Source organism: Aquila chrysaetos, chromosome 5 (assembly GCF_900496995.4).
Source record: "Aquila chrysaetos chrysaetos chromosome 5, bAquChr1.4, whole genome shotgun sequence".
In the NCBI taxonomy this organism is placed as follows: Eukaryota; Metazoa; Chordata; class Aves; order Accipitriformes; family Accipitridae; genus Aquila; species Aquila chrysaetos.
The window spans coordinates 76,462,213-76,482,929 of record NC_044008.1 but is presented as its reverse complement, the minus strand read 5'-3'; the positions used below and the strand labels follow the sequence as shown (position 1 = coordinate 76,482,929).

General features: G+C 42.3%; 1 protein-coding gene across 1 annotated transcript in view; it reads left to right on the top strand.

The window, feature by feature from the left end:
- FASN (fatty acid synthase) overlaps positions 1 to 20,717 on the top strand; it is a 45,866-nt gene that overhangs the window by 19,534 nt on the left and 5,615 nt on the right. The window contains exons 15-39 of the mRNA XM_030013771.2: positions 1,051 to 1,166; positions 1,614 to 1,789; positions 2,156 to 2,347; positions 2,625 to 2,705; positions 2,800 to 2,985; positions 3,302 to 3,481; positions 3,703 to 3,906; positions 5,133 to 5,443; positions 5,593 to 5,982; positions 8,002 to 8,166; positions 8,359 to 8,477; positions 8,584 to 8,738; positions 9,080 to 9,283; positions 10,272 to 10,422; positions 10,904 to 11,082; positions 11,662 to 11,781; positions 12,471 to 12,593; positions 14,636 to 14,859; positions 15,151 to 15,352; positions 16,394 to 16,545; positions 17,043 to 17,134; positions 17,286 to 17,437; positions 17,725 to 17,967; positions 19,465 to 19,653; positions 20,179 to 20,406. Of these exons, the coding sequence (XP_029869631.1) occupies positions 1,051 to 1,166; positions 1,614 to 1,789; positions 2,156 to 2,347; positions 2,625 to 2,705; positions 2,800 to 2,985; positions 3,302 to 3,481; positions 3,703 to 3,906; positions 5,133 to 5,443; positions 5,593 to 5,982; positions 8,002 to 8,166; positions 8,359 to 8,477; positions 8,584 to 8,738; positions 9,080 to 9,283; positions 10,272 to 10,422; positions 10,904 to 11,082; positions 11,662 to 11,781; positions 12,471 to 12,593; positions 14,636 to 14,859; positions 15,151 to 15,352; positions 16,394 to 16,545; positions 17,043 to 17,134; positions 17,286 to 17,437; positions 17,725 to 17,967; positions 19,465 to 19,653; positions 20,179 to 20,406 (4,534 nt within the window). The remainder of the gene's footprint in view (positions 1 to 1,050; positions 1,167 to 1,613; positions 1,790 to 2,155; positions 2,348 to 2,624; positions 2,706 to 2,799; positions 2,986 to 3,301; positions 3,482 to 3,702; positions 3,907 to 5,132; positions 5,444 to 5,592; positions 5,983 to 8,001; positions 8,167 to 8,358; positions 8,478 to 8,583; positions 8,739 to 9,079; positions 9,284 to 10,271; positions 10,423 to 10,903; positions 11,083 to 11,661; positions 11,782 to 12,470; positions 12,594 to 14,635; positions 14,860 to 15,150; positions 15,353 to 16,393; positions 16,546 to 17,042; positions 17,135 to 17,285; positions 17,438 to 17,724; positions 17,968 to 19,464; positions 19,654 to 20,178; positions 20,407 to 20,717) is intronic.

Here is a 20,717-nt window from a genome sequence, read left to right as displayed (position 1 = left end):
TAGTCTAAGACCACAGGAGCTTGCTTTCTTCATAAACTCCTTTGCCCTAATGATCAGATCATTACTCCTTTCTCCCCATGCTGTAAGAATTGATCTTTGTGGAATTAGCTCCATAGTAGAGGATGCAGAACATGTGGAGCAAGCGCATCCTAATGTACCTCAAGATGAGTGCTGTAGTCTTGTGCCTGTCCCTTAAGTCTCAGGGACTGGTATTCTTTTATTTGGTCTGTGGCATGCAAGAGGAGAAAAGATTCTTAAGAAGAATCATAGTTACTTGTGAATCAAGTTTAATAGTTACACAGTGCTTCTGAGTTCCAATTCAGTGTATATGTATTATGTCATGTTAGTCTTATTTATGCTTTGAAAGTGACTTGAAGGGAGAATCAGAGCAGAGCTTTTAAATTAGGCAGATCTTTTTCTCTATAAAAAGATTATACACTTCATGTTAAAATCATTGTACAATTCTGAACTCTGATGCAAGTGACTAAAGACTTCAACAGCTGGGTTTGAGAGTGTTCTGGTTTTCTCTTCCCTCCCTTCCTTCTCCCAGTTAAAGACTGTGGAATCAAACTGAAGAGAAGATACAAGTTGGGTCAGATGTTCAAGGCTGTGTTTTTTGATTTACTAGCTGTTGCTTGGAAAATGCTCTAGAATGCTTCAGACTAAAAGAGGCTGCCCCTGGGAGTAAGGGCCTAAGCTGTGTGTGGTGTGGAGGGGTGTGCACGAGTGGGAGGCTTGAGAGTGATCTTGCAGTTCTTGAAATGCAGCTTTTGATTCCACTTGACAATCTGCTTGGGAAAGGGAGACTTGTGTTTTGGCAGAATTTCATTAATATTATATAGGTTCTGCTTTACCAGATGTGCAACTTCTTGGGTTGCTGGAAGGGTATCATGCTGCTGCTCTTACCCGTTAAAATGGTGTATGTTCTAGCACCTAGCACAGAACTCTTGGCACAGAAACAGAAGTTGTTTGAGATCTATAGAGAAAAATTCAGAGACAAAGTAGTAAGTAATGCCTTCCACCAGTGATTTATGGGCTCTACTTGACCAGGCTATCTTGAAGAGAGCTTTGAAACCAACTTGTACCATTCTACCTTTGATGAAGAAGGAGCACAAAAATAATTTGGAGTTCTTCCTAACACAGACTGGAAAGATTCATTTAACTGGGTAAGGAGACTAAGGGAGGAGGGTGAGTGGGGTATCAATTAGGAGAGAATTCAAGTCTCTTCTCTAGCATGCATGCCTTCACAAGGATTGAAATACTCCTCCAACAAACCTGGAAAAAAATGGGGTTTACATCTGTGGTTTACATATTTAACATGCTCATTTATGAAGTGTTGCCTTGGGTTAGAGACTGCTTGGGCTGGGAAGGTGCCTTTTAAAGAGCAGTCACATCTTAGAGGCCTAGTAACCTGGAACTAGCTCTTGGAAATAAGCTTTGCATCTTACAGACTGTTACAGTTACAAATTTGGCTGCAGTAAGTGTTCATGGTACTCCTGGAGAAATCTCAGACATGGAGCCCAAGACCAATTACTGTCTGACCTCTAAGTATTAAGGTCAATTCCACACACACACGCACGCATACATTGTCTTGATCCTTTTTGTCTTCCTAGGATAAATGTTCTTGGAAATAACTTGTTCCCACCTGTGGAATACCCTGTCCCAGTGGGAACACCCCTTATTTCTCCATACATCAAATGGGACCACAGCCAGGACTGGGATGTTCCAAAAGCTGAAGACTTTCCAGCAGGTTCCAAAGGCTCTGCATCTGCTTCAGTCTACAATATTGGTGTGTTTACCTGTTTGGGGTTTTTTGTTTGTCTCTTTCGTGCTTTACCTCTGCATTTCTTTGTAAAACTGTGAAAAGGATGCTCAAAGCAGCATCCTTGAAGCCATCTTCTGAAGCTTAATGTTTGGTTTGGATTGAAAAAGACTGGATCTGCTTCTGAAATGGTCTGAAAGAATATAAACAGAGCAGGAAACTGCCTTGATTCAGACTCACGGTAGTTTCAAGAGCTGCATGTTGCCAGGCAGGATAGCTGGGGAAACCACTAGACATGGTTTCTATGGACACCTCTTACAGACATGGAGAGGAAGAGACCCCTTTATTTAGGGTGTTTTTATTATTTTTATTCTGCTCTTTATTCTTTGACAGATGCGAGTCCTGATTCTCCTGACCACTACTTGGTTGGTCACTGCATTGACGGCAGAGTCCTGTACCCAGCAACTGGCTACCTAGTACTGGCTTGGCGAACTCTGGCACAGTCTCTTGGCATGGCTATGGAGCAAATGGCTGTTATGTTTGAAGAAGTCACAATTCATCAGGCAACTATCCTTCCCAAAAAGGGTGAGTGAGGAGTGCTGGTATAACTGCAAAACTGCATGATGAAGGGAATGGGAGGAAAGAAATGCAAGGGGAAAGTGAGGAGGAACACAGGAGAAAGAATATAAAGAAGAGTGCAACATGACTGAACAAAGTGAATTCATACAGTCAAGTAGCACGTTACAGTCATCTGTTACATGTTGTGTGCAATGAGTCTGGAGATGGTGAAAGAGAAAGCTCTGCTTGAGAGTGGTAGCAATGAATGACCTCACGGTCCTGTCTTTCTTAATGCTTCTTGCAGGATCAGTACAGCTGGAAGTAAGACTTATGCCTGCTTCCCACTGCTTTGAGGTGTCAGGGAATGGGAATCTGGCTGTGAGCGGTAAGTGAAGGAAGTGTAAGTGTATGTGCTGTCCTACTAAAATCCATTATTTATGGACACTGATGATTCTTATTCTTGCTACTGTGCCCATCAGGGAAGATATCCCTCCTAGAAAACACTGCTCTGAAGAACTTCCATAACCAGCTAGGTGACTTTCACACTCAAGTAGACATGAGCTCCAAGTCTGGCCTCTTGAAAGAAGATGTTTACCAAGAGCTGCATCTGCGTGGATATAATTATGGACCAACTTTCCAGGGCGTTCTGGAATGCAACAGTGAAGGTGAAGTTACTTTCTATAGAAGAATGATGAGCATGGTTATTGCAATGATGAATATTTGCTCTTTTAATTTCATTTGTATTAACAGTCCACCTGACTGTGCTTTGTGTGCTAATTATACTTTGTGTAATAATGGAGAACAATTAAGAGTTCTGACAGAGCATTGGGAAAGCTGTTATCTCCAATGTAGAACTGACTAGTGGAGTTTACAGGGGAAGCTGGGTACATACAGCAGACTTTGCATTTGATAAGCAGTGACTTCTGACATCTACTGAATGACAAAATTACACTGAGGCTTCCCCTTCCTCCTCTTCTGCAGCAAGCACAGGGAAAGTTCTGTGGAATGGGAACTGGGTGACCTTCCTTGACACCCTGCTACACGTCACAATCTTAGCTGAGTCTGGGCGCAGTCTACGCTTACCCACCAGGATTCGCTCAGTGTATATTGACCCAGTGCTGCATCAAAAGCAGGTGTGCCAATACCAGGACAACGTAGAAGGTAATGTCTCTCATGCCTGGGCTTTTGCTAGTTGCTTTGACTGCTGTGTGGATGAATGTATGACTTCCTAAGAAGCAGCGTGGACTTTGGGGGGGCCCTCTTCGTTGCCAAGCTATTCTGCAGCTTCTGTAACAGTCTGACATAGCACTGTTCATCTGATCACCTTGAATAAAATACTTGTAGTGTTTGATGCAAACTTACAATTCTTTCCTGTCTTTCAGCTGTTGATGTTGTTGTGGACCACTGTCTTGATAGCCTTAAAGCAGGAGGTGTTCAGATCAATGGTCTTCATGCTTCTGTGGCACCACGACGACAGCAGGAACGAATCCCTCCCACCTTGGAAAAATTCTGCTTTGTGCCCTATACTGAGAGTAACTGTTTGTCTTCCAGTGTCCATCTTCGCACATATCTGGAGCACTGCAAAGGTAGAGTGGGATTGGTTTCTTGTCACACTAGGGGAATCTTCCAGCCTGACAGAAATGTCTGAGAACTGTTCGTACTACTTCAGAACATCCAAGAAATAAAGTGTTGGTCTCTGTAGAAGACTTGAGCAGGAGCCCTATGTTTGCTTGCTAGAAGCTAAAAGCTACTTCTGCCTGAGGTATTGCTAGAATGTGAGTAGGAGTAAGGCTGTGGGGAGGGGCATCTACCCTTCTGTAACAGCCAATGTGGTGTCAGATAGCACAACCCTCTCTGCCAGCAGAGAGGCACAAATCATCATCTTTAGGGAGAAATCCAGCCTAGCTGCTTCAAACACTGACAGGAGAGCCTAATTCCTCAAGTCTTCAGCTTTCTTGTTTTGTTTTTCCTGGTGAACTGCCAAGATGGGTAAGCTGACATGTCTGTTCCCATTTGGCTGTGGGCACAAGAGCATATCCAAGGAGGGAAAGTGGTTTAGTGAGGCATGCCAAAAAAAAGTTTGTGTTTGCTGCAAGAATAGAGTAGGAGCATCTTAGTCTGCTCTGAAACTGGTAGCCTAGTACAGTGCTCTTTGGGTAGGGAGGCATCCACTCAGCTCATCACTCTTAAGTGCCTTTTCATGAAAGAGAGAAAAATTACTATTTTTTTGAAGTTTTTACTCTAGTCATGAATTTTGTTGTATCTTGAGACAGCAATTTTGTTGTTCTATATTGGTAAAGTGTCTTCATGCTTATCCTTCAATTTGGCAATAGATTTTAAAAATTGCTCTTTTTTCCACAGTGTCCAAATATTGTCCCTAAAGTTTTTTACATATGCTGTAGAGGGCTTTTTATTTTATTTTTTGTAATGCTGTTTCTGATCTCAGTCAGGATGAGCTGTTTTCCTTCTGGTTATAAAGCAAAAGAGCATTTTAGTATTTTTGTATCTGTGGAAATCTATAGTTTCCCTCCACAACTCCTTAAATCAGTCAGAAGTTTTCTGTTAGTTGCCCTTTTCGTGTTTTGGACTGTCTTGCTGCAAAGCCTACTTGTTTGGGGGCTGCAACTATTGCACAATACATAAACATGTGAAGGTACAGGAGCATACGCTGTATCTCTGTGGCTAGGCTGATGATACAAGATGCTGTAATTTGTGGTGCTGATCAGCTCATATAGCAAATGGAGGCAAAGAGGAAAAAGAAATATCTTTGGAAAATCTGACTCTTCCTTTCATTTCCCCTTCTATTCCATAGATCTGATCCAGAATTTACAGGCTAAGGTGGCAGTGCATGGGGTCAAATTAGTCATCCCTGGACTAAAAGATGCAGTGGCTGCTGCAGAGTCCTCACCCATACAGAAGGGCCTTCAGCATATCCTTGCTGAAATCTGCCGTCTGGAACTGAATGGAAACCTCCATTCTGAGCTGGAACAGATAGTGTCTCAAGAGAAAATGCACTTCCAGGATGACCCTCTTCTCAATGGATTGCTAGATTCTTCAGAGTTGAAGACTTGCCTGGATGTGGCAGTGGAGAACATGACCAGTCACAGGATGAAGATAATAGAGGTTAGCTGGAAGCCTGGGATGGGACCATAGCCAGTGTTTCGAGGCCTTCCAGTAACCTGATCACATACTTCTATTTTTCCAGTTATAATTCTGGATATCATTCATGTTTCAACTTGGTTTTCCCTTTTCCTTCCCCTCTTTTCTCACAGGCTCTTGCAGGAAGTGGACATCTGTTCTCTCGTGTCAAAAGTATTCTGAATGCTCAGCCCCTGTTGCAGGTGGACTACATTGCCACTGACTGCATCCTAGAAACTCTTTCAGCTAATGAAACAGAGCTACAAGATGCTGGAGTTTTCTTTAGCCAGTGGGATCCATCTAGCCTTCCCTCTGGAAATCTGACCAATGCTGACCTGGTGGTATACAACTGTTCAACAAGTGTTCTAGGGAACACTACTGAAATTCTCTCTAATTTGGCAGCTGCAGTGAAAGAAGGGGGATTTGTTTTGCTACACACCCTTCTTAAAGGAGAAACTCTTGGAGAAATTGTCAGTTTCCTTACAAGTCCCGATCTACAGCAGAAACGCAGCTTCCTGAGTGAGGTAAGCTCCTGGAAGGACAGATACTTTCTCAGTGGATACTGTGGACTCTGCTGCTTGCAGACACTCTTGTGATGAGTGTTGAGTAGACATCACTAACATCAGTTTCCATTGAGGCCCTCTGCAGGAACATGTAACAAACACTTCTTCAGAAGAGAAGAGTTGTGAATTTCCACATATTAGGTTGGGAGAGTAAACTGTGAGTTCAGTCAGGAAAGCCTTTCTTAATGCATTGAAAATTATTTGTTGTCATTTGTATATCTCTATAATCCATATGAGGACACTGGCCAGGGCAATTCCTTTATAGCTAAAATAATGTGCTGCATTGTTGGGTGGGGTACAGCTTTATCACTGTAGGATCCTAAAATGCTTCAGTATCAGAATCTCTCTTTTTTATATCACTGCTGGGCATGAGACTTTACAAACTAATTAAATTCTTCTAATATGAAGTGGTCCCAGAAAAGAAGGCTTTTTCTCTTGTACTTTTCTTTTTTATTTCCTCCTTCCTTCCCTTCCTCCCCACTTTATCTGATCCCATAATGAGACACAGCAAAATAAGCCCTTGGAAGTGGCAGGGAGCGGGCAGGGTGTCTACTTTATATCTGCAAACCAGTATGTCATGCAGATGAACTAATGTCATTGCTGGCACAGGAGGAGGAGAGCAAGTGGCTAGGGTAAGAGTGGGAACTGGGACATCACCTTCTTTTGGCAGCTGTTAGACTAAGCAGTAATGGGAAACTGCCCCTCTACAGAACATATGAATTCTTCCTGATTTGAGGGGCTGTAGCCTCTCAGCTCTTCTTTTTAGAATGAGAGTAGCACTTCTAATAGTTTAACTTTTCTGTTTGTAATTCTGGAGTGTGGTAGTTGGATTTTGAATTTTGCAATGATACAGATTGTAGCCCTTTGCTTACTGCAATGATTTTTCAAGGAGACTTAAGAAGAAAGGGCAAGTTCTCTGGCTTTGCATCTTACCCAGTAAAGAGGAGGGATAAAAAGTAGACTGTGAGATGCTACTGAAGCTGATAACTTAAAACCTAGATCTGTCACAAGTGTCAGTAGCCTGGTATTAGCAAATCCCTTGGATAAGATAAATGCAAGTTGAATGCACCTTCTCTAAAGAAAATGATACGATGCAGGTGAGAGTGGGCAGGACTTAATATTAGTTCTTAAAGTTTGCTGGATAGGGACACAGTCCCTAGTCCTCAATATAAGGGGTCACACTGTAAAAACCTTCCGCTGTTTTGTGCCTGGTACATGAAAAGCAAATGGGTACTTTTCTAAGAGCCTGCAGTCATCTTTATTTCATTGATAGTGGAGCCTAGTGTTTCTGGATATGCCATACATGCATTTTCATTCTCTTGTTTTTCTGAAATGCTATTTCAATGTAACTTACGTGTATAGGAGGTGCTTCCCTGCTAGTGGTTGGTTGCTTCTCCCCACCCCACTGCAGCTGAAGGATTTGGGTGACTTGGTTTTTCATGTTTCCTCTGTCCTGCTTTACTTTTTCTATTGCAGACAGGTCTTATGTGACATAGACTGGTAACATCTAAACTCAGTGTTTTCACTTCTGTTATTTTCTGTGTTTGAATCTGTATGTTGTGTTTGCCTGTGGATGTGTGCCTTACTGCTGGAATTAAATTCTAGACGTGTTCAAATACCCTACAGATTTGACAGCATGGTCACTGCTCTGGTTTTTTGCACACCTGGTAGTGTGGTAAGCCTAGTTCCCTAACCAGGGTTTTGAGATATTTGTACTACTGCTTTCTGAGGATCTTTCAGGGAAGAAGGAATAGCCTAGATATGGATAAAGTACTGTTATGTTAATCAAATATATATTTGTACTGAGACAATACAGAACAGATGCCAAGATTTTGAGCAAAAGCAAGAAAGAGGTGCACAGTGCCTGTTGTTCCTGGTGAAGCTGTGTTTGAGGACATTCAACGTGAAGTAGAGATGTGACTTGTATCTTTAATTGACTTTTGACTTTCCTGTTAATTGTTGGTTTACCTGATTTGACAGGCACAGTGGGAGGGCTTATTTAGCAAAGCCTCGCTGAATCTGGTTGCCGTGAAGAAATCGTTCTTTGGCTCAGTTATTTTCCTCTGTCGCCGGCAAGTCCCTGCCAAAACACCCATTTTTCTGCCAATAGATGAGACCCATTATAAGTGGGTTGAATCCTTGAAGGTGAGAATTCTTGTGTCCTGGATATCTGAATTTCCAAATAGTTATGCTTTCTAAATGAGATATTTAGCAGTATTAAAAGGTGTGGGTGTGTTACTTTTCTTAAAATAGAAGTTATTCATCTCTGCCTTAAGGATATGAGGACTATTTCCTTTCTGTGGTTCCTAGTAAAACAGTTTGAGGTTTGTCCTGTAGGAGGTCTTGGCTGACCCATCGGAGCAGCCTGTGTGGTTGACTGCCACCAGTTGTGGGAACTCAGGAATTTTGGGAATGGTGAACTGCCTCCGCCTTGAAGCAGAAGGCCACAGAATCAGGTATGTAAGCATGTCCTTGAGTCACAGTTGGAGATGAGATATTTTTGTGTTAGCTTCTTTTCAGGCCTGTAGCAAAACAAACAAAATGACAACTCTTGGCTTCTAGGTGTGTGTTCATTTCCAACTTGAACCCTTCATCAGCTGTCCCACCCATGAGTCTTTCTTCCCTGGAGATGCAGAAGATTGTTCAGAGCGACCTGGTGATGAATGTGTATCGTGATGGAAAGTGGGGCTCCTTCAGGCATCTCCCATTGCAGCGAGGTAACTCCTTTAAGTCTGAGGATCACTTGCAGGGCCTTGAGTCTGAATGGACTGTGAATAGAAAATGAGTAGCTATTGTTCCTACAATTATTTTATTATTATTATTATTTTTAATGGATAATTTGGAATTCTTCTGCTCCATCTCAGAGTGAACAGTAGTGTGCTTTGGTGCCAGGAGGAGGATGAGCTATTTAGGGCATGGGTAGTATTGCAGGGTAAGAAAGGGCTTTCTGGAGAGCAAATGGAGGAGGACATAGCAGTTACCCAAGGAATTTACTCATTCTGGAAAGTGTGTGCCTGTGTTAATGTGGGTAAAGTTCTTACTGTTCCTTCTTCTGCAGCACAATCTCAGGAGCTGACGGAATATGCCTATGTAAATGTGTTGACTCGTGGAGACCTCTCATCTCTTCGTTGGATCGCCTCCCCACTTCGACACTTCCACACAACTAACCCCAATGTTCAACTCTGCAAAGTCTATTACGCATCTCTTAACTTCCGGGACATTATGCTAGCCACAGGAAAGCTTTCTCCAGATGCTATCCCTGGTGAGTTACATTTTCTTCTAGTGTAATTTTATTATTGTTCTAGAGTTTATTCACATAATCTCCTGAATGTTAGTTATGCACTGGCTGAAGTGCATATCAGTTTTTGTTTAGCAAGAAAGCATACTTCTGAGAAGAAAGTATAGCTCTGCTGCAGGACTGTACACCAAAAACTCGTAAGTTCTACTTCCAGTTGCAGTCCCATTTTTCATACAGCAAAATTAATAAATCTTGCTGTGAGGAAACATTACTAGCCCCATTGCATAGATACCAAGCGTGAGGTGAAACAACTTGATGGAGGGTCCAGAGATGGCTAAGGTACATACCAAGGTGAGAATGTTGAAGTTTCATGCTGCCATGCTACTGGACATGCTTTGCTTTTAGGGGAGAAAAATGCAAGGTGAAGTCATCTCCTGTCTACAAAATGGAGGTGATGATATCTTGCCTCATAGTGAGTTAAAAATTAACATAATGTCTATTAAATGGTTTCAAAGCTCTATTTAAAGGAGAGGGGGCAGAACATGTGTAAAGTGCATTTGGAGATTCTTATGGGTGACTTGACTAGGGCTGGGTTTCCCTTCATGACTGAGATTAGTCTCTGCCTAAAATGGATGTTTGCAAAAATAAAAGTTTCACGGTATATTTTTGCTGTGATCATCCTTTCTAGTTTATGTATCATTCTTTTTCAAAGAGGAACAAAATTGCCTCTGAAACAAGATGTTTCCATGAAATTTCCCAGATGAAAAATGGAAACTAAAGCAATATCATCAAGGATGCAAAGTAAGATTTAATGAGACTAAGTCCTTTTCTGCCACTCTTGTAGTGAGAAATTAACTATGGTGACTTATGAGCTGTCTACACAGTAGGTAAATCCCAGCACGTTTTCTGTCTCTGGGGTTCTAACTTTCAGGGATTACTGTTGTAGTAAATTCTTGACCAAGGGATTTTAGAAGAGAAATTTCCTTTGTAAAAAATGCTAACATTCTTTCAGGTAACTGGGCTTTGCAGCAGTGCATGCTGGGCATGGAGTTCTCAGGACGGGACCTGGCTGGAAGAAGGGTGATGGGATTGCTGCCAGCAAAGGGGCTAGCTACAGTGGTAGACTGTGACAAGAGGTTTCTGTGGGAGGTGCCTAAAAACTGGTAGGTCAACTTCTGTCTTCTGGTTTGTGTATGTGGTTAAGATTTCCCTTCCTGCCTGAGGCCCTGATCAGACCAGAGTACTGCACAATGGGTAGATTCCCCTCTGGGAAATAACAGAGCTATAGTGTCCTGAGCAGCTGTAGGATTTGGCTTACATTCACTGCAGGAGTTGAGCGTAATTTTTTGTACAGTGGCTTGCACAAGGTTCTCATCTCTTTCTTGGGCTTTTAGCTCCATGTGTTTCAAGTATACACTGGGATTTCAGTGTTGATTATGGTACTGGTTAGTTACTGAAATATTTTTGCAGAAGGATGAAGCTCCTAGCTGTGGTAGTCTGCTGTATGATTGAGAGTCATCTATACTCTTTCGGTCTGTCTTGGCAGTTTAACCTTTCCATTGCAGAAAAGCAAACTTCATCAGGAGAACCTATTAGCCTTTTCCAAGGCTAAAGATATCTTCTCTCTTTCATTTTGCTGCTTAGGACTCTGGAAGAAGCAGCTTCAGTGCCTGTGGTTTATGCCACTGCTTATTATGCTTTGGTGGTTCGAGGTGGTATGAAGAAGGGTGAGAGTATCCTTATTCACTCTGGCTCAGGAGGTGTGGGCCAAGCAGCCATTGCCATTGCCCTGAGCATGGGCTGCCGTGTCTTTGCTACTGTAGGTGAGTACTGAGGGCCCAAGGGGGGGGGGGCGATTTATATTTTTTTTTATATATATATATATATATATATATGTATAAAAAGAGAGGAAGTGTGTGTGCACATGTGTTATATATAAAAATACATATTTACGTCTATACTTTCCCCCCAATATGATATCCTGTAACTTCGATCTAGTTTCTAGACTGAGAACAGGATACATGGTAAATACACCTACTGACTATGCACTTGAAACTTCCACAGCACAGACAAATTTATCTACCTCTGTTCACGATGTAATCAAAAGTATGGAAGAAGAGCAAGGCTTCTTCATTTTAAATTCAGTAATGTGATCAAAGAATGTCTATCCATTGTAAAGCTTGGTCTGTTTCTGGTCCTTGCTCTAGCTCATAAATGAGCAGTAACAACTAGACAACCTTTGTCCTAAGGTCTGACACCTTGAGAGCTTTGAAGGAAGTCCTTGATGGCTGCTCAGACTTACAGTCCTTGGGAAAAGATATGCAGATGAAAAAGGGCTGTTTCACCCTAAAAAAACTTAGCATAAAAGTACTGGCATCATTCAGCCTGTCTTCTATTTCCAGGCTCCACTGAGAAACGCGAGTATCTCCAAGCAAGGTTCCCACAGCTGGATGCTAATAGCTTTGCCAGCTCCCGAAATACTACCTTTGAGCAACATATACTGCGAGTTACCAATGGAAAAGGTAAGTTCAAGGAATGTTTTTCCTTCTTTTGTCAGCTATGCCACGTTATGCAGTTGCAGTTTGTCCTGGCTTTGTCTGGGATAGAGTTAATTGTCTTCCTAGTAGCTGGTATAGTGTTATGTTTTGAGTTTGGTATGAGAAGAAAGTTTAGTCTAAAGTCAAGGATTTTTTTTTTAGTTTCTCATGCCCAGCCAGGAAGAAGGCTAGAGGGGCACAAGAAGTTGGGAGGGGACACAGCCAGGGCAGCAGACCCAAACTGGCCAAAGGGATAGTCCATACCATGTGATGTCATGTCTAGTATATAAACTGGGGGGAGTTGCCACTCGGGGACTAACCAGGCATTGATCAGCAGGTGGTGAGCAATTGCATTGTGTATCACTTGTATATTCCAATCCTTTTATTGTTATTATTATTGTCATTTTATTAGGGTTATCATTATCATTATTAGTCTTCTGTTCTATTAAACTGTTCTTATCACAACCCATGAGTTTTACTTTTTTTCTTTTTTTTTCGATTCTCTCCCCCATCCCACTGGAGGGGGGGAGTGAGTGAGCAGCTGAGTGGTGCTTAGTTGCTGGCTGGGGTTAAACCACAACACACTTTCTAAAGACAAAATGAGTCACTAAAAACAGGGTTAGGCTCTCAGCAGAGTTGAGTTTATTAAATAGTTGCCTTTCCTTTCATTGCAGGTGTCAACCTTGTGTTAAATTCCTTGGCAGAAGAGAAGCTCCAAGCCAGTTTGCGTTGTCTTGCTCGACATGGGCGCTTTTTGGAAATAGGCAAATTTGATCTGTCTAACAACAGTCAGCTTGGTAAGATGGGGCGTCAGGAAATACATCTAATTAGGTTTAAGCAAGCGAGACGGCACAACCTATATACTGTCTTAACACATACTAATCTTCAAATTTAGAAAAGCTTTTAGCTGCAGTACTTGTTTCACTTTTATCACTAACAATTTATGTGGTCTTTTAAACAAATACCTTCCTGGAGAAGCATGACACATGGCATTTTTCTGGAAGCCTGCATAAAACATGCGAAACAATGAAGTTATCTTTCTCAAAGTCTTTCTTTAAAATCAGTATAGGACATGTTGCCCACAAAGTGTTTGGATAGGAAGGTAGTAAGAAGCAACATTTATTTCACATGGCAGTGTTTACAAGTGTCTGTTAGCTTGTAGATTTCATAGATCCTTTGGACTTGACTTAAACTTTTTGTGATGTAACATCTATTTGTAATAAATAAGTGCACTGTAAAACTTAGCAAATGAAGTTCATGCATATACAAGCTGCAGTTTTGCCCTCTGTTCTGGGTAAACTTGATAATTTGTAAAGTGAAAGTAGTTGGAATTTTACAGATAACTACAGAGAACCTGATCTTGGGATAACCTTAATTTGTTATTTCACTAAATATCTGTGCCATTTTGAATAGAGTATGATAGTTCCAGTTGGAAGGGACCTGCAATGATCATCTAGTCCAACTGCCTGACCCCTTCAGGGCCAACCAAAAATTAAAGCATATTATTTAAGGGCATTTTCCAAATGCCTCTTAAACACAGACAGGCATGGTGCATCAACCACCTCTCTAGGAAATCTGTTCCAGTGTTTGACCACCCTTTTGGTAAAGAAATGTTTCCTAATAGCTAGTCTGAACTGCGCATAACGCAGCTTTGAGCCATTTCCACATGTCCTATCACTGGATACAGGGAGAAGAGATCAGCACCTCCCTCTCCACTTCCCCTCCTCAGGAAGCTGCAGAGAGCAATGAGGTCACCCCTCAGCCTCCTTTTCCCCAAACTAGACAAACCCAAAGTCTTTAGCTGCTCCTCATAGGACTTGCCTTCCAGCCCCTTCACCAGCTTTGTTGCCCTCCTATGGACCCATTCAAGTACCTTCGCATCCTTTTTAAATTGAGGGGCCCAGAACTGCACACAGTACTCAAGGTGAGGCCACACCAATGCTGAATACAGTGGGATAATCACCTCTCTTGACCAGCTGGTTATGCTGTATTTGATGCATCCCAGGATGCAGTTTGCCCTCTTGGCTGCCAGGGCACACTGCTGGCTCTGAGCCTGCTGTCAACCAGCACCCTCAGACCCCATTCTGCACAGCTGCTCTCCAGCCACTCCTCTCCCAATTTATACTTGTCTGGTATTACTCGGTCTCAGGTGCAGAATCTGGCATTTGTTCCTGTTAAACTTCACATGTCATTGATGATTGCCCAGTGTTCCAGTATATCCAGACCCCTCTGCAAGGCCTCTTGTCCCTTGAGAGAATCAATAGCACCTCCCAGTTTTTGATGGCACAGGGTCAAGATGAACCTGATTTCTCTTGGATGGGAAAACAAATTTGAATGTTATAATGCAGTATGTTAATAAAAAATTATAAGAATGTTCTCCTGGTGTAGAACAATATCATATAGCAAGGGTTGATGGTCTCCTTTCTTATACTAATTTGAAAAGATCCTAGCATCATGGAAAATTCCTATGAGCAAGAGTTTCCTGTGGAGATGGACAGGATGTACATGGGATTCTAGATCCTCTGTGACTAACTCAGCTGTCACTAGACACTAGACACAAAAATGTCCTTTTTAATATCAGACTGACCATGTCATAGCTTGTCCTCTTGACATACAATTTTTGTGAGTGGAGTTTCTGTCAAACTGGTTTGCTTGTAAGAGAACAATCTAATTAGTATAGCATTTAGGGAGTATATGCAAGAATTAGTTTGGAAAATGTAGAATTCTAGCAACTAATGACTGCTTTACTCCTCCGTCTTACACTACTGACCAACACAGAAGATAGACTCTGTTTTGAAATGTCAGCATCATCAGGTCATAACCAAGTTGCTTTTTCTAGGAATGGCTCTCTTCCTCAAGAATGTGGCATTTCATGGCATCCTACTAGATGCAATCTTTGAGGCTGGAAACCAAGAGTGGGAAGCAGTATCAGAGTTGTTGAAGAGAGGCATAAAAGATGGTGTAGTAAAGCCCCTGAGGAGTACAGTCTTCAACAAAGAAGAGGTAGAAGCTGCCTTCAGGTTCATGGCGCAAGGAAAACATATTGGCAAAGTTATGATCAAGGTAATGAGATAATGACTTTGATTCTTCGATGTATCTGTCATCCTCTGTAGGTGGCTATATTGGATATTTTGGTCCAGTTCAAGTTGAAATTGTGTAACTAGGACAGCACAGGGTTATTGTTTTTACTGTTGACATTGTAACGAATGTAACTGTTGAGTCTGCCACTGATTTTAAAAGGTTCATTCCCATTGGCTGGAGGAACATATTATGGAAAGATAAGAAATGCATTGTGTATCTGATCTTAACTACTTTTTCTTTTTTCTTTTTTTTTTTTCTTTTCCGGGGGGAAAGGTCCAAGAAGAGGAAAAGGAATATCCTTTAAGAAGGTCTGAACCAGTTAAAATCTCTGCCATCTCCCGAACCTCCTGTCCATCTACCAAGTCTTACATCATCACAGGGGGCCTAGGAGGATTTGGGCTTGAGTTGGCACAGTGGCTGGTTGAGAGAGGAGCACAGAAGCTTATACTGACATCTCGTTCTGGCATACGAACTGGTAAGCAAAAATCATAAAGGAACAGGGAACATGACTGCCTTTCAACAGACCTCAATTTGTAGCATCTCTCCATTTTTAAGTGTCCTATCAGCAAATAATAATGTTCTTGATCTCTTTCCTCTTATGTATGTATTCTCTCGCTTCAAACAAGCTGTTGTCCCCTTTATTCTAAAGGAGGAAGTATCTTTTAACTTGACTTCTTTTCCAACTACTTCTTTCCTCTCTCTTTATGCTTCCTAATTCTATCAACCCATTTTCTCCCTTACCCAGGATTTTTTCTGCAGCCTTACTTTTACCTTTACCCCCTCTACAAAGTCTGTATCTGGCTACCTCACTGATTTGTCCAGTGGCTGTAGCATGGTGGATCACATGCCACAAGGAAAGGCCTGTAGACTCCTTGGTAAAGATACTCTGTCTTTCAAGTTATATGTGTGGATGCTTGCTTGCTTTTGCTCCTTCAGATAGCTTATCTGTAAAGATGTGCCCTATCTGATAACATCAGTACTTTTACTTAGTTTGATTACAGTTGCAGCATTGAGATTTCTTATCTATGGTAGTCTTCAGTGTTTCCTCATACAAATTCAGTCATAACAAGACTTCTGTCTGTCTCTACAGACTTCTCCTTTCTATTGGCAAGTTCACAATTGCACCACTTGCACAAACACATAGATCAAATACTTCCACTTCTCAGGTTCTGGTTGTGCTGCTATCATCTGTTGCCATGCTCTAATCTAGCCATTCTTTCCTGTCTTGGTACCCAAATTCTTGTTAATTTCCCTCCATTGTTGTACTTTTTCTTCCTTCCCCCGCCTTACATTCTCCCGACTCTGTTCTCCACTTTGATCTATTCAGAATATTTCTGAAACTCAAGTGATTTCTATCTACCATTCAAGCTTTGTCCAATTTTCCTTGTGTAGATGAATCAGGAATTATTTAGCTATTCAGTCCCTATCTAGTCAGAAAAGCGTAAGGAGCAGGTTAACCAAAGCCTTCTGGTTTGAATGTTTCATCTCAGACACTGTTCACCTTTATTTTTTGTAGGCTACCAGGCTAAATGTGTTAGAGAGTGGAAGGCACTGGGAATCCAAGTGTTGGTATCTACCAGTGATATTGGAACACTAGAAGGAACACAGCTATTGATAGAAGAAGCTTTGCAGCTTGGCCCGGTTGGAGGCATCTTTAATTTGGCTGTGGTAAGTGACAAAAATGCTTAGGACTTGTAAGAGACGGCAGCCATTCAAGTGGCTTTTTTACTGAGGGCAGTCAGGCTTCATATGGTTTTAGATTGCCTCTCTGTGTTTCAAAGGACACTTTGCTTTGGCCTTACCTGGTGATTAAAGGCTTATGGATCTGGCCCCTGGACCTGGGAAGCAACAGTATTTGGCCAGTGAGCTCAGTTCTGGGATAAGACGAATGTTGCCCAAGACCCCTGGGGACAAGAAGAATCCCATACAGAACTTGCCAGTTGAAGGCTGCAGTGGCAGTACTGAAAAAAGCAGACTTAACAAAAGCCATGTTGTCCTTGTATTTCAGGACACTTGGGATATGTCTGTACTGTAAAGTTAGAAAAATGCATTGCATAGTGATACCCTCTCATATCTCAAACCACGTGGCAAATTTAAACGGAGAAACTGGAGATATTGAAACTGCACCTTTTTTCTTTTCTCTCCCCCTGCCCCCTCCCCAATAGGTCCTTAGAGATGCCATGATTGAAAATCAGACCCCAGAACTCTTCTGGGAGGTCAACAAGCCCAAGTATTCAGGGACCCTTCATTTGGATCGGTAAGTGTCTGTAGAAGGGACATATATGAACTGCTTTTAAGGTTACAGAGCTGATAAAACTTAGTTGTTTTAGTCTTGCACCAGCCTTCTACAGTAACACATAGTTAGCAGGTTTTCCTGATGGGGTTTGTCTCTTCTGCTCTGCTCCAAGGGTGACTCGTAAGAAGTGTCCAGACCTGGACTATTTTGTTGTGTTCTCCTCTGTGAGCTGTGGAAGAGGAAATGCTGGGCAAAGTAATTATGGCTTTGCCAATTCTACCATGGAGCGTATCTGCGAGCAGCGACGTCACGATGGACTCCCAGGTATGATGACTTTACACATTGCACAGAATAATCTATCTCGCCAAACATCCAGAGGACGACCAGCTCACCAGAAACTTGTGCGCTTGTCTGGAACGATAATGAATGTTGAAGGGCTGTTTCCTCTCCTAGCTGTTAACCTGAGTCATTCATGTGTGAATGAATACTGGCCATTTAACAGTACAAAGGAAATACAGGCCTTCGCTTAGCTGGTTTTTAACTCCCTTTTGTTGCTGCCATGTGCTTTAGTTAGTTGCCTAGTGTGTTCGTTCTTCCAATTTCTTCTCCAGGCCTGGCAATCCAATGGGGAGCCATTGGTGATGTGGGTATCCTTCTGAAGACAATGGGAAACAGAGAGATTGTGGTTGGGGGAACCATTCCCCAGCAAATCAGCTCGTGCCTGGAGGTGCTCGATATCTTCCTGAATCAACCTCATCCTGTCATGTCCAGTTTTGTCCTAGCAGAGAAGGTCTCTGTGAAAACTGAAGGAGGCAGTCAACGGGATCTTGTAGAAGCTGTTGCGCACATCCTGGGTAAGCGCTTTCAGACAAGTACTGCTGGGCAGTGTCTACCATCTCAATGCTTTTGGAAAGCAGTGGTTCTGCTGTAGGTGCTCTGTTCAGCATCTCCTCCTGATTTCCTGTGGTGTGGGTGTGGTGTTGTTGTGGGACTGTTTGTTTATTTTTTTTCTCTTTACACTGCTTCTCTCCAATAATCAATTTGTTTCTTCAGTGTGGGCTTTTCTCCCTTAGTGTGTTTACATACACATGTACACATGCTTCAGTGTTTTGTTTAGACTGGACTGGTGCCTTTCTCCAAACAGAGAATCAACAAGAAGAGCCCCCAAGAGCAAAATTCTAGGACAGCACATAATATGGCAAATACATGACTAACTTTGAGTACTATTCCAGCTTTCAAAGGTTCACCTTGCGGTGTGCCCACGCTGCAAAAAGTAGCTTTTATGTACTTAGTGACTAACTGGTAGCGTATTCTCTTACCAGCTCTGTCATCCCATGTGAACATCTAGTAACCATAGCTTAACTGTGTGTTACAAGAAGCGCCATGTCCTATGTGTTTTGGACCTGCTTCCTTTTACCATTGTGTCCCCTGTTCTTGTGTTGAGAGTGAATAATCTATCAACTCTACATCACACTTCAGTTGTTTCTTTTGCAGACAGAAGTGTGTACTGATCCTTTGTTTTCTAACAAAAGAGGTGCTGATAAATTGACAGCCTCCTGAGTATTACTTAAGGAATTGGGTGCAGCAGCTGGCAGCAAATCTGACCTTGGAGAACAGACATGGCTTTTAGAAGTCATTTGAAAGTGTCTAGGAAATTGTACCAGCTGTAGGGTTAGTTTGGAAGGAGAGAGTGTGTGAAGACAGCAAAGGGAGAAGCTAATAAGAAACCTAATGGCGGGAAGGGTGGCAACATGGGGCAGCACAAGGTGGAGGAGGGGAGGAAGAGCTGTAGATGCAAGTGTTGTTATGAGAAGTATTTTACAAGTAAGGAAAGGGTGAGAGATTTGAACAGTGTGAAGGTTGAAAGAGAAGAGGTGATGAAGACTAGAGGAACCACATCTTCCTCCAATGTAATAGACATCAAGTGTTGCAATCGACCATCATTGACACTGATAACCGTTTCATCTCACATTGTAGCTGAGGATTAGTTGCGTTAGGTCTAGGACTGCAGTTTCAGTTAGAGCCTCCAGTATGAAATTGCTCTAGCTGACTGTTATGAACTTGGTCTAGAGCTGAAATGACAACGTTCACAGCTATTTAGCTGGGACTGATGCATCCCCTGTCATAAAGCTGTGCACATTTAACATGTACTCTAAAGACTAGATCCCATAGGACCAGTTGAGGGTTGTAGAAGAGGTGACTTGTGAAAGTGTTAGGTGATCCTGAAAGGTAATTCTCTGCAGCTGTAGTTTATTCAGGTTTTAGGAGAAAGAAGGAAGCTGAGAAGACTGCTACAGAGGCCTAGAGCCAAAAAGAAATCGGCCTTTTGTTAGTGTGCTGTTTTTTCTCAGGTGTCCGTGATGTGAGTAGTCTGAATGCTGAGAGCTCCTTGGCAGACTTGGGCTTGGATTCCTTGATGGGTGTGGAGGTGCGCCAGACACTGGAGAGAGACTATGACATCGTTATGACCATGAGAGAAATTCGACTCCTTACAATCAACAAACTGCGTGAACTTTCTTCCAAGTCCAGGACAGCAGAGGGTATTGTGTCTGGATTAGGGTTGCTACCAGTCACCTGAGTCCAAACAATTAAGCTCCCAATCCATTGCTTTTGTCTCTAGTGACATAAACCTCTATCAAATCATGAAATAAGGTTATAGTTGAAAGGCTTTTAAGTGACAGACATGTCACTGAAGTGCATTGACCATTGGGTCAGGCTTACCAGTTCTGGGGGCAGGGTATAAGAAAGAGCATGAAAGCTGCTTTCTTGCCTGGCTAGTATCTGCCTGCATCAGTACTCATATACTGCTGTGTGCAGGATGTAATTTGAGACCTTTTACCTGCCTGAGGAATGAGTAAACAATGTAATGTTATGTTTACTGTAAGCTAAAAGTATATGAAGTTGCTGCAGAGCAGCTGACAATAGGAAGATGCCTATGTCTGTGCCCTGATGATGTAGTCAGCTCTGGACTAATCCAGAGCAGCCCTGAGATTCTCCTTTAGGACTATGGCTATGTAACCAAGACTGATCCTGAATCTAACTGTCTGGTGTTCTTCCCTTCAAAGAGCTGAAGCCATCCCAAGTGATGAAGACAGGCCCCGGCAAACCTCCAAAACTAGATTTGAACAACTTGTTGGTGAACCCAGAAGGGCCAACGATCACCCGTCTCAATGATGTTCAGAGCACAGAGCGCCCTCTTTTCCTTGTTCACCCCATTGAAGGATCCATTGCGGTTTTCTGCACTCTTGCTTCCAGACTTCATATGCCCTGCTATGGGTTCCAGTGCACAAAAGGTATCTCAGTTCTTCGGCATCTTGAATTTGTAAACATAATATTCTGAATTTTAGTTGCCTTCTAGAGAGCTTTGTTACTAGACTTTTAAACACGGAGGATCAAGCATCAGTACCTATAGTCTGCATAGGGTCATGTCAGACATCCCCAGGTAACAAGAGAAGTACTAGCTTAGACTGAAGAGCTTATGTATGGGGAAGTGGAACAATTGGATGTTGTGTTGACTCCCTGCCAGCAGATAGCATGCAGGAGAAAAACAAGGCATGCTGTTCTACCTGTCTTTGGAAAGCAGGAACATTACTATTTCTTGTCC